Below are 14,117 nucleotides of genomic sequence, written 5' to 3' on the forward strand. Positions count from 1 at the left end.
GACAGGAGAGATTGCTTCTGATAAAAAGAGATATTCCAAAGTTATGTCCGAATCGGGAGTGGAAATAATAGCCGGAATATAGAAAATTGACAGCACTGACTTTGGTGTCTGTGAGCGCAAGAATATGAGGACTATTTGATTGCAGATGTTGGTGCCGTGAGTGTATATTTGAGTTGAGTCCTCTGATGTTGCAGAAATCGATTTTGAAGTTGCTAGTGGATCTCTTAGCAACTGCAGTTATAATGCTATTTCCCTGTGGACTGATATTAGGAATACCCTGCTGACTGTCAGAAATAATGGTTTTAGGAAAGCTTTTGCAGGTTGATGCTTTATGAAGCATCAAAAGTTGCTGAGATGTGTACAATTTTCTGGTTCGGAACAGTGTTCCAAGCCTTTGAGAAGCAGTTCAGCGACATGATCGTGCCAAGACATATTGGTGTCCATTACAACCCCCAACAAACTTATCGGAATTGTCTGTGGTGACATTATTCGGAGGTATTTATCTTTTCTTTACATTTCTTTATCTAAAGGTAATTTTAACAAACTACTACAATTGTAGGATATGAACTTGTCAACTTAATTTGCTTCATTTTCAGGTAGCAACAGTTATTGAGTCAGAGCCAGGGCGTGTAGACGGAAATAACTGACAGAAATGTCAATTGATCCAAAAACGACAAGGATGAAATGATCAATGTGAATGGGAAACTTTGCCATTTTGTTCTGACTTCATCAAAAGGCATTTAAATATACCAAGCATTTCATACAAATTTAATCCCATCAATATTGGCAATTGCGTGAATTTTCATATAAATATTATTAAAACAAAATATGTACGTTGTCATTGTTCGTTCATACTCGTTTACTGTTAAATGCATTTTCATTTATATATATAACATACCTTTCCTTTTAAAAAATTAATCATTCGTTTGTGTCCTTTAGTCTTAGTTTAATATTAAATTTTTGTCATAGCATGTAAAATCAATTCTGCACATCAGTTATGCATTGCGCAACTAAAGAATTCCCACGCACAGCTTCGGTTTTAGTGGGTTTCTCCATGTTTGTTTGTATTGCTTTGTTTACAAGTTACTATCTTGTGCTGTTGTATATTTATGAATAAACATTATTATTATTATATCATATTATAAATAGAAATTATAATGTTTCTCTTAGTACCTATCTTCTGTTCGAGTTTCAATATTTAATACAAATAAGAATTGAAATGGTCGAAATTCTGTTCCACGAAGAAATATAATAAAAAAATAGTGTACACAACGCGTTCGAAAACAGTTTTTTGAGCCTAGCAGACCTCCCGGACTTGCCTACGGCTCGTCCTAGAAATGTGTCTACTCGTCAAAAAACAGTATTTTCCGGACATATTACGTACATCACTATCTACGAGTTCATTTTTGTACAGAGGTCAAGTAATCAATTACTTCTGTCATAATTTGCATTAAAATCGTTCTGAAGTGGCGCCAAACCAAAATGATAATCATGAATTGCTGACAATCAAAATGTAAATGAATTGAAATTAACATAACTGTTCGAAACACAATACTCCGTTGTTCATCTAAAGCTTCCGATACGAGTTTCAACCATGTCTCGGTATAGAAATGTTAACTGAAGTGATGTCAGATGTGACGGAAAAACGCAAACCTTTTTTTTATTGATATGATAGGTATCTATGAATTGAATTCAGCAATATATCGTTTGGTATAGCAGTTTTTCGAAGAGAGGATACTATTTTGATGACATTGCTGCAGATGCCGTTAGTTTGTTGATAATTCTAATTAAAATAGTTATCTTTTCCAATTAGGTACGTAGGCAAATCCCATCACTCACACCTTCAAACCAACCACAGCTGACCAGATTCATAACCTTTGAAAATCAATCATCAAATTACCCCAGTTAAGCTGTCAGAACCAGTTTGGCTTTTTACGTGTTTATATTTCGATTTGGTTCTATCAATTCAACGGTGAAGCTAGCAGAACCTATCGAATAAACACACAACAAATGAAAAAACAGCAAAACTGAGAAATAGAAGCTCAAACTGTCATTGAAATGCTCATTATCATTTTTATCTTTCCAAACTTGAAAAATGTTTTCAAAAAATTATATTCACTTCTAAATGTGCGTCTGATATAATCACTTCAATATTCAAAAAATGAAAGGAGCAGAAAATTGAGTTCTTGAGAAAGAGAAGGGGCTATGCCACATAAGTTTTTTTTGTTCTAATGTTTCTGGATCGAGCTGCCACCTATGGACCATAATACAAACTCTTTGGAAGTGTGCCATATTCCCATTATTATTGCAGTGTATGTTTGACTTATTCTTATAAAACCTTAATTTTCTCAAAGAGACAATGAGTCTAAAATTATTGCAAGTTCAAAGTAGTCTCATTCATCATAATGTTTTTTCTGTTGTTGAGTTCTCCTAGCCTAACGACTAGCTAGGAGAACTCCGTTGAATGAGAAGCAGAAAGTTCAGGAATTAGGTACAAAAATGTGAAAATTAATGTGAAAATCCAACGTGGTTCTGCTAGCAGAACAGGCTTAGTTGAGGACAGGGGTCTCCAAAATAATGATGACAATCAAGTACTTTTGCAAATCAAATAACTTACTTACTCTGTTCAAAAAATGGGGTGAATTTCCATTTTCCTCAGAAAATGTTATTTATTTATCTATCAATTCCTATTTTGTCCCCATCAAAGTAGTCCCCCTCAATTTTAATCTCCTCAGTCGTCCTTCCATGGGTCTCTTCAATCTTGGGAATAGTAAAAAGTCACAGGGGGCCGAATCGGGTGAATACAGTGACTGTGGCATGATTACGGTGTTGTTTTTGACAAAAAAATTAGGAAGATTTTCGTGATGCTAAGACATGAATTGTTTTTCTACAATACCGGACGTTTTCCTCGTATTACTTCTCGCAAGCGGAGCGTAAGTTCAAGATACGACCGTACGACCATATGGCAAGAAATCGTATACCCATGATTCGTCACAAGTTATGACCCATAGGAGGTTTTTTTTTGTCAAAATTCAGCAATTTTCGAACGAACTTCGCTGTCACAAGCTTCATGCCCAAAATTTTCCAATAAAGTTGCATGGTATGAGCCAACCGATATGCCGACATCCACAGCAACGTCTCTAATATTGATTTGACGATTCTCCGTAACATTTTCATCGGTTGTTGATGTGTTGGGGCGTCCAGGGCAAGCGTCGTCATTCACATCTTCTCGATCTTCTGTAAAAAGCTTGTGCCACTGGTAAACATTTTTTTGTCTCAGAGTACAATCATTGTATGCCACTGTCAACATTTCGAGTATTTTGAGCACCTAATTCCATTTTTTACCAACAAACTAAAAATTCTAAACGGCAGAAACTGTGAACGTATGTTTGAGACGGATGTACCAACATAAAAAAAAATAAAAAAATGCTAATCGAATGTATGTAGCTCGCGAAATTTGAACATTCACCTCATTTTTTCAACAGCCCACTCGCCAGCGTTCACAAATGTGTAGTATTTTTACCAAAAGGGGTACATTTTTTGACTGTGCTACCGCAAAATTTCTGCAAACATCCTGCAAATTTGAAACCAACAATCATGCTACTTTTGAACAGAATTTTCAAAAATATTCATTTCTTACAATTATTTTTCGTTACAATAGCAGTTTATGTTACATGTTTTTTTGTATAAGAAATGTCCATGTCCATGTCCAGTTCATTTTAGACCAACACTCATGAAACACCCTTCACCGTTGAAGATTGTGGAATTTATTGAACGGTATCAAATGCATCGAGTCGAAGAGAAAAAACAAAACCTAACGATATTTGCAGTTATATCCGTGATCAAAATAAAGCAATTTGCATATAAAGTGTCTACTTTGTGAGTGGAGTTTCAGGTTCGTAGGTTCATTCCAGCTGTTCCTATCTGTTTCCTATCCATTTCAAAGAAAAATATAGAATATTTCGGAAACACAAATCTCACAGATCGTTGTTCAGAATAAATAAAAGGTAACACTAGTTTACAGCCAATTTACGACTGTAATGCCAAGGGCAGTTCTTTGTTAATTTTTAGTAAAAATTTCCTAACACGTAAGATTTTTGAGTCCAAATTTGATTTTCCCCCAAATTGAAGAAATTGTTTAAAATCTGGCATCGCAGCGTCTAATACAAGTTTGAAAGCCGTTCTGCTCCATAATGGTAACAAAAGACCCTCTATTCCTCTTGCACATGCAGTTGCCATGAAGGAAACACACAAAAATATGTCACTTATTCTAAATGCAATAAGTTATAATACGTATACGTGGCAAATATGTGGTGACCTAAAAGTCATTGGACTATTACTAGGTCTTCAGGGTGGATTTACGAAGTTTTGCTGTTTTTTTTGCCTTTGGAACAGTAGGGCAACAAAGAGCCATTATCAAGTAAAAGAAAGGCCTCCGAGAGATAAATATATTCCAAGTCAAACTAACGTGAAGAATATACCTCTTCTTAATCCCAAAAACGTTTTTTTACCTCCATTACACATTAAACTGGGGTTAATGAAAAATTTTGTAAAAGCATTAGACAAAGAAGTTGGTGTGTTTAAATATCTCAAACACGTTTTTCCAAAATTAAGTGATGCAAAGCTCAAGGAGGGTATATTTGTTGGACCACAAATTATAAAACTACTAAGTGATCAAAAATCAGGTTATGTTGAATTAGCTGCGTGGAGTTTTTTCAAAAGAGTTGTTTAGGAGTTTTTAGGAAACAAGAAAGTAGAAAAAAAGAAACACTTGTAGAAGAACTACTTGAAAACTACTGCAGAATGAGATGTCGCATGTCTTTTAAAATCCATTTCTTGCACTCCTATTTGAATTTTTCCCCAGAAAATTTGGGTGCTGTCAGTGACGAACAAGGGAAAAGGTTCCACCCAGAACCTACTGACAATGGAGCAACGTTACCAAGATAGATGGGATGCAGCAATAATGGGGAATTATCCTTGGTTCCTTATGAGGGAAACTGATGTAACATATAAACGAAAGTCAACATTTTCAAAAAGGTTATGCACGAAAGATTTCATTTGAATGTTTTTTCATGTGTAGTGTAAATAAAGTTAGTTATCCTCAAAATATATTTTTTTTTGTTTTGATCTAATATTTCCCTATATTATGTGAAGATTTTTGTATTAAATAAAAATAACTATAACTCAAAATCTTTACGTGATGGAAAATGTTTGATGTTGAAGTCGCAGTCAAGATGCTTTAAGTCGTTATAATATTAGTCGCATTTTTTTCATATTTTTTGGCTAGTGTAATCGATAAACTAAGTGTTCGAGCTCATATCGAAATGGAAATTCACTAAAGCAATGGAAAAATTAACTCACCGAATAAGTATTCCATTTTTTATAAGAACACACTGTATTTAATGCGACAAGATGAAAAACGTTTAAATGGAAATGAAGAAAAACTAAGGAACTATTATAGAGTGCATGAAAAATTATCATTGAGGGCAATTTTCACGAGAATTTTGAGGTAAACCGCAGAGTTTGCTGTATTATTTTAACGAACGACTGAACGGTTATTATTATTCTGCCATCTCGAAAGGATTCCAATAATCCAACCATTCTATTTCTCGAAACTGTACAGTGCTCGATTTGCTGTTTGTGTTTACATCACTAAATTTAATTAAACCACCCAGCATAGAGCGATAGTATGATTTACTTTCTAGTGGGGGTTTAATACGGTTTACTATAAAAAGTAAGAAGAGATTTTGGAAGACCGTCAATTACTTACAGACCCCATCACATCCAATACGCGCAAGATGAGACACTTTTTGGTAAGTAGATCAGCGAGTTGTCTAAAGTGATTACAGTGATTGTAAAGTGTTGATATGCCGGAGTGGACCGCAATAAGTGAACGCCTTTCACTATCATTCGTGAACTGTCGACCGTGCGTGTTTTTTTAATAATTCCACCGTCGTTTTTAGCCTGTTTGTGGAATAATAAGATTCCAACAATTTCTCCAGAGAAAAATTAGAGTCCGTTTGTGTTTCACTTGTCGAATACTCACAGTCACACTGTCACAATTTTGTGATTTTTCCTTCTAATTCATTTTCACTTTTCAAATTTGAATTATTCTCGGAAATGTTTCATCAAATGTATTCATTTTGTAATCTGAACAAACCATTTTGTAGAAATTGATGACTACAATCCCAGTTAACAATTCAGCGAGTATTTTCATTCTGCAATTCTCATTTCAGAACATGAGAATCAACTAAAATACTTGAAAATTATTCATGTTGAAATTTTCAAACGAAACGAGTTCTTCATTTTATTATTATTTCAATAATGGTTATTAATATAAAATGTTTTGTCAAACGATCTGATTATATACTTGACTCGAACTAGAGCTATATCTAAGTATCATAGCAAGGCAAATCTTCAATTTTTTGAATATTTTTCAATGTGATTCATCTGCTTGAATTATATCTCCAGATTTCTTTTGTTCTCTACAAATTGCTTTCCTCAGTAGATGACCTCAAGATAAGATGTAACAAGTCATTTAACTCATATACCTTTATTTGGAGTGAAATATCATAGTATAATTTAATATCCGTTGTGATACCAGCCGGGGAAGTAGTTGTTTTTCGACAGTCATTTACCAAAATCTACGGTGTAGGTATTTGGTTAAGATTTTATTTTCAAATATTCATTTTCTAGTATGTTTTATATATTCAATATTTGTATTGAACTTAAATGCTTTCAGAAATTCAAACATTTCTCATTTAGAGTGGAATACGTGTTTTTGACAATCAAATAATGAATATGCTTAGTAAAATTTCAATTTATTTTAATGTTTTGAATAGTGACATGGTTACTGCTGTTTCTTAATTCGTTCAAGGATATATAAATTATATTTATTTTTTGCAAACCTATTATCAAATTTGGCAATTATGAATTATAGGATTTGATTACTATCTACCTCATGAAGAAGGTCAAGATGAGTTTAATATTCGGTTTTATTTTGAAATTTTTTTTGTCAAAATTCAACACTTTCAATGAAAAGTCAGACATTTTGTCGGATACAGATTGGAGGATAGAATCCATTTTGAATATTCACTTCTCCAGAATGATATTTAATTGTTTCATTGTTTGGAAACCATTTGACTCGTCCATTTCTTCCAAGTCTCCAGAAAACACTACAACATGATGGACTCATTCTTCTCATTTGTTGACATCAATTCCGACCAACTTGTTTCCTGCACTCCTTTATTTACTTCCTTCTTGGTAGTTCGTCATATTCTTCTGAATAAATTTTGAGCTGTCCATAAATTGCTCTCCGGTAATCCATTGCTAACCTCTTTTGATAACAAGCACTATCTGTCCTTCTGTATAGCCCTATTTTGTTCAGCTGTCCTCTAAATTTTCGAACTTTTTATGGCTTACGCAGATCCGTGTCAAAATCACTCTTGAGTTCACAATTGTCTTGAATACAGCCCGGGACAGTCTCTAACAATATTGATCTGCCTATTTTGGTAAGGTGCCAAAGTAGTATTCTTTTCTCACTGTACGATTACATACATTCTCCTGGCAGATGCATGTGAACAGTATTCTCCAGTCTTCGTCCCATTTTCGATACCAGACGTTTCTACCCAGATGACTGTTCATCATTTAATCATCACGACGTCATTTTGGCCCTTGAACATATTCAAGGTTTCTTTCTCCACATTTTCCAAAATTTCTGTTTTGCCCGATCCCACGTAACATGTAACTCCCATGTTTTTCAGTCTGAATTGACCCACCCTTGCTTCTCCCATTACTACAAGATGTAAAGGAGGAATACTGGTTTGGTTTTCAGAGTTCTCGCAAGTCTTAATACTCTATCGTTGGTCAATAGATGTCGTTCGTTTCATCTTTGACTCCAAAACAAGCACTGTTTCCAAACACCACAACTGCAACACTCTTCTTGAGGTGCGTTTCACTTATCAAATTGGTGTCTTGAGGAAATGAAGTAGACCAACTATTCTTTGGGTATTCAGGAGATTAAAATACAGATGAACCGCTTTTCCTCTTTCTCTTCATGAATATCAAATGACCCTCTAGGTGAGCGGTAAATTTTTATCAAGGCTGCTGTTGGTTATTTTGATAACCACATCCACCACCAGTTTGATTCTTACAGAATGGTTTTGTTAAATATTTTAAACATTTCTCGTCCACATTCAAACGTATCAAATTTGCAAACACCAAGTAATTCGATACAGTAACTAAATGTTTCTATCGTTTTCAGTGCATTTCCGCCCTAGTGGCTGTAGCATTCGCCCGTCCTGAACCACCAGTGGGCTATAACTACCCCTCTCCTCAACCATCGCAACAATACGGAGCTCCCTCCGGAGTTTCTCACGGGGGAATCCACGGCATCTCCTCAGGAATAGGAGGGGGACTGGGAGGTGGAATTTATGCCGGAGGTGCTGACGGCTTTTCATCAGGTGGCTTCTCTGGATCCGGTGCAGGATTCTCATCCGGATCTGGGTTCATATCAGGATCTTCCGGGCTTTCAGGATCTTCTGGATTCTCAGGATCTTCTGGATTCTCCTCAGGTTCCGGTGGATTCTCCTCAGGTTCCGGAGGATTCTCCTCAGGCTCCGCTGGATTCTCCTCAGGATCCGCCGGATTTGCAGGTGGCCCCAGCGTGATCACATCTGGACCATCCCTAGTACACAAACATGTCTACGTTCACGTAGCCCCTGAGGAACCCGAAGAAGTGCGCCCACAAAGACCTATCGTCGTAGGAGCTCCCCAGAAACACTACAAAATCATCTTCATTAAGGCTCCATCTCCACCAACCCCTGTCGCACCCGTCATCCCCGCTCAGCCACAGAACGAAGAGAAAACCCTCGTCTACGTTTTGGTCAAGAAACCAGAAGAACAACAAGACATCGTTATCCCAACTGCCGCTCCCACTCAGCCTTCCAAACCAGAAGTTTACTTCATCAAGTACAACACCCAGAAGCAAGTTGTGTCTGGAGGCAGTGGTATTTCTTCTGCTGGTGTTTCTGGTGCTGGTGCCGTGAGCGGAATTGAAGGTGGTTCAATTGGGGGCGGAATTGGAGGCGGAATTGGAGGAGGAATTGGAGGAGGAATTGGAGGCGGCATTGGAGATGGCTCTATCAGTGGACACGGTGTATCTTTCGGAGGATCCGAAGCTATCAGCGGAGGACATCATGACTCTGGAATCGTGTCTGGAGGTGTCAGCGGATCATCTGCTGGAGTTTCCGCCAAATACGGCCCACCCGGCTACCAACATTAAACGATTACATCGAAGATGAAGATTTACGGGTCCAACTGATCTAGTTTTTCAGTTGTTGAATGCATTATTGATCTGTGAGAGATGTGATATTCACTTAATTGTACTTGATCGTGCCCTTATTGTAAATAATTTCATTAGTTTTAAGGATTTTAATGTTTTCATTCATTATTTTTATACTTTACAGCTTTAAAATACGGTGACAAATAAATGAAAAATATTTTTTTAATATCGTATTTTCATTTCTGAGCTACCCTGCAGTTCATTCATCACGAATGGTTTTTGAACTCATAATATGTATCCTATAGCAGAGATTTATTGAAGAATCAACCAGTAAACGAAAAGTTTTACTTAATATCATGTATCTGAGGCATCGGTGAAAGTGAAAGTAATTGGAACAATTTAATTTGCGAAGACCATATTTTTTGGGCAATCATCTCGATTATTTCAATTAATTTGAGAGTTGCGTGATGCGCCAATGCCATTCTATTCAAAAAAATAAGTGTGTTGCGAAAATATACGGAATGTTCTGTCTACTTTTTATTATCAAAAATATTTTCATAAAACTGTCATTAAAAGTGACATTTTTAATGGTTGTCAAAAGTATTAAAAGATGATGTTTACAAAGTAGCGTGTTAAAAATATTCTTAACACGATTTTTGTCGACCAAATAGCAATAAACGAAACATAATTATTCAATTTTCAAGAAAGTTTTATTATGAACAATACATAAAGTTACAATAAATTGTTACAAATGTATTATATACATTAATTGCATTATTATTATCATTTATAAACATCAATATGAAAAGTACAATTAGAACAACTGCTGATATTAATACCTTGCCTTTTTTAAGAAATAGATTGATCGATGTAACCCTCAGCTATTGTTTATTCATTTATCGGTCAAGTACACTACAGAATTATTATAAAATCCCAAATGGTACATCATGAAAGTTTCTATCGTTGAAACCAGTCAAGCATTAGAGTTCAGTTATGAACTGGACAAGTAAAATCCTTAATATAAACTATTGTAATTGCTTAAAAATAAATAAACCTATTTATTTTTTTTCAGTCCTATACACCACAAACTATTAATAAAATACCAAATGGAACATAAGAAAAGAAAAAATATTAAAAAGACAAAAATAAGCTTAAAAACATTCAACACTAATAATTAAATTATAAAACAAAAACGTAACTATGTCAAGTACAATACAGAATTGTAACAAAGTCCCAAATGTTACATCAATGTGCAAACAAACCCTAGAGTCAAGTTATTACTTCATATTAAATAAAGGTATGCATTTTCATTTGTCAAGTAGTACATTAAGTTCAAATTCAAATAAAAAAAAGACATGTACCAATACTAGAATAAGTTATGATTATTAAAAGAAATAATAAACGACTATTCAGAAGTTTAATGAACAATCTCTTGATGAAGTCGTCTGATTGCCATTTTTTTTAATTTAAAATATGACAAATGAAAAAGATCAAGTTCTGAAAAATATGTATTGAAATTTTTTTGAAGCCTACAACTTATTGCCATCGAGCCATAGTTAGTCTTGTGGAATCGCAACCCAAATGAAAAAATGTGATTGCTTCTTAAGGATCTTGAGTTAACAGAAAGGCAAAGGTCATCTAAAATAGCTGAACAATTGTAGTGGAAGTTTATTATTTTATGAAGGAACAGAACCATTGCAAGTTTATGTCTGTCCTCAAGTGATAATAAATATAATACAGACAGCCTCATTTGCGAGGTAAATCCAAAGTAGGGTAGGCCAAGTTTCCAAATTATACAGGGTGTCCCTGGACTTCCTCTTTTCCTCTCGGGAATGTATAGATGGGGTCAAAATATCACCAGTACTTCATATAACTTTTTTCCTAAAAGTCTTCGTAACCAAGTTATGGGCCCTCGAAGTTACAAATGAAAAATGTTTTTCTTTGATAACTTTTCAAGTGAATATTCAAAATCATCCAAATTTTGGTAATTGACTAAACAAATGCAGGAGTCAGTTGTTTTGCTACAAAGTCAGGAACGGACTACCCCCGATGGCCACACCCCAAAACTTTGAAATGACAGATATTTTTCAATATTTTTCAACAAAATAAGATTACTTGGACAATTTTATGAATAAAAGTACTCGTGTGGAAAGTCGATCGGAGCAACGAGTCTTGATAAAAATGTAGTTCTACTCGACGACATCAAACCCGCTCGTCCACCATTATTTGAAATGAATAATTATCAAAGCAGAAATAATAATGATAACGTTAATTCAACAACATTTATAACAGGAATAATACAAAGTATGCTAAAATGAAGTCGTAAACAAAAAGTACGGTACCTATATGGAAGTTTAAGTCACAATTGTGATAGGAGATATTTTTTCAAAAGAAATATCAAGTTCTGTAGATTCGTGGTGTTTTTAAACTAACAAGCTACTCTACTATGAAATATCGAATTCATTCCATATTTTGTATGTACATAATACGTGTGGAATAATCACGTTTCGTGTTGATCAGTTATCTGAATCTCATGAAACTCAACATTCGAATGTTTCAAATTCTTCTTCACAGCTAAACTGTTGAGGAGTTTCACTGATAATTATAATTTTATGGGAGAAATTCTTTAACGCGAATCTAAATTTAGCTGAAAAAACGCACATCGGAAAAAATATTTACTATACTAATAAAAAGCAAACGAATGAACTACAAAAACGGCTGCACATGATCAGGTGAAAAATATCCAGGGAATAATTATGTTCCATTTCTTTCACAGATGTTGACAAAAAACCTTTTAGAAAGTTTTGATAAAAAATGAGAAACTGGAATGCGATTTTGTTTTGTTGAGTGGTGCGTTGTCATATGACTATCATTGTATTGTCAATATTCCATAGGATATTTTGAATTTTTTTGATATGGCCGAACAGTTTACATTCAATGAATATGCAGATATGCATGTATTTTATGGACGAGCATTTTGTAATGCTGCAGAAGCTCGTCGTCTGTATTCCGAGCATTTTCCCAATCGAACGGTACCGTCAAGAGAAACATTCGAGCGTGTCGATCGCAGCTTGAGGGAGACAGGTATGTAATAATTGATAAATAATTTGAGCACGTTGTTTTATTTCGATATTATTGTAGGTACAGTTTTGCCAAAACGAGGTGGTGAGGGCGCTCCTAGGACTGTAAGTACCGTTGTATTGGAGGAAAATATTTTGGAACCCGTCGCTGATGATCCTTCAATGAGCATCAGAAATCTATCAGAACAGTTCCATACATCCAAGTCCACTATTCATAGAATAATTAGGGAACAACTGCTCCACCCATTTCACATCCAGAAGGTACATGCCATGACACCTCAAGATTTTCCAGCACGACTGGAATATGCCAATTGATTCATGGATAGGCAAAGAGAGGATATGACTTTTATTAATCGAGTTTTATTCACTGATGAAGCAGGTTTCAGTAGAGATGGAGTTATCAACTCTCATAATCTCCATATATGGGCCGAAGAAAATCCCCATGGGATATTGCAAACCAAACACCAACGGAAATTCAACGTGAATGTTTGGGCTGGTATCATAGGAAACCATCTTATAGGACCATTCGTTCTACAGGACCGATTGAATGGAGAACGTTATTTGGAGTTCATTCAGAACGATTTGAATGGACTTTTGGAACATGTTCCATTGCAAACCCGAAGAGATATGTGGTTTATGCATGATGGCGCTCCTCCTCATTTTAGTTTGATTGTGCGTGACCATCTGAACCATATTTTCCACAATAGATGGATTGGTAGAGGTGGGCCATATTCATGGCCATCGCGGTCTCCGGATTTAAATCCATTGGATTTCTTTCTGTGGGGGCATCTAAAAAGCCTTGTTTACGCTACACCTATTCACACAAGAGATGCATTGTTGAATAGAATAACATTACATTGTGAAGCCATACGAAACGACCCTGGAATGCTATTTCAAGTACAGAGAGGGTGTCTTCGCAGACTAAGAAAATTTATAGAGAGAGAAGGTGGTCATATCGAGCAGTTTCTGTAGCGGATTTTTCATTTCTGTTTGCTCTTGAGGCTCTTGGGTTTCGTTAGTTAAACGTGTTTGCATTATAAAAATTCGTTATGAACATTTTACCTATCATTTCCATTTTCCTTAAAAACTAATATTTTCGAATAATGGTAGACATCTCAGGATAAATGTTGTTGAATTAACGTTATCATTATTATTTCTGCTTTGATAATTATTCATTTCAAATAATGGTGGACGAGCGGGTTTGATGTTGTCGAGTGAAACTACATTTTTATCAAGACTCGTTGCTCCGATCGACTTTCCACACGAGTACTTTTATTCATAAAATTGTCCAAGTAACCTTAATTTGTTTGAAAATATTGAAAAATATCTGTCATTTCAAAGTTTTGGGGTGTGGACCATCGGGGGTAGTCCGTTCCTGACTTTGTAGCAAAACAACTGACTCCTGCATGAAAGCTCATCGAAGGAATTCATTTGTTTAGTCAATTACCAAAATTTGGATGATTTTGAATATTCACTTGAAAAGTTATCAAAGAAAAACATTTTTCATTTTGTAACTTCGAGGGCCCGTTACTTGGTAACGAAGGATTTTAGGAAAAAAAGTTATATGAAGTACTGGTGATATTTTGACCCCATCTATACATTCCCGAGAGGAAAAGAGGAAGTCCAGGGACACCCTGTATATTTAGAGAAGCGATTTTGCACTTTTTCAAGCCTCTCTTCATGACAAGCATAAAGAGGACACCAAATAACACTATTATATTCTCAAATACTCCGAACCAGTGAAAAGTATAATG

At 35.3% G+C, this 14,117-nt stretch overlaps 2 protein-coding genes across 2 annotated transcripts in view; both read left to right on the plus strand.

Annotated features, from left to right (window-relative positions):
- LOC111501885 (endothelin converting enzyme 1) overlaps positions 1-14,117 on the plus strand; it is a 354,283-nt gene that overhangs the window by 167,952 nt on the left and 172,214 nt on the right. The gene's annotated exons all lie outside the window — the stretch shown is intronic.
- LOC111501889 (uncharacterized) lies at positions 5,675-9,509 on the plus strand. Its single transcript, XM_023155808.2, has 2 exons — positions 5,675-5,813; positions 8,264-9,509. The coding sequence occupies exons 1-2, from the start codon at positions 5,799-5,801 to the stop codon at positions 9,281-9,283; spliced, it is 1,035 nt and encodes a 344-aa protein (XP_023011576.2). The 5' UTR covers positions 5,675-5,798; the 3' UTR covers positions 9,284-9,509.

Source organism: Leptinotarsa decemlineata, unplaced genomic scaffold (genome assembly GCF_025532065.1).
Source record: "Leptinotarsa decemlineata unplaced genomic scaffold, Ldec_3_MD MMD2_tig00001719_RagTag_RagTag, whole genome shotgun sequence".
NCBI classification, from domain to species: Eukaryota; Metazoa; Arthropoda; class Insecta; order Coleoptera; family Chrysomelidae; genus Leptinotarsa; species Leptinotarsa decemlineata.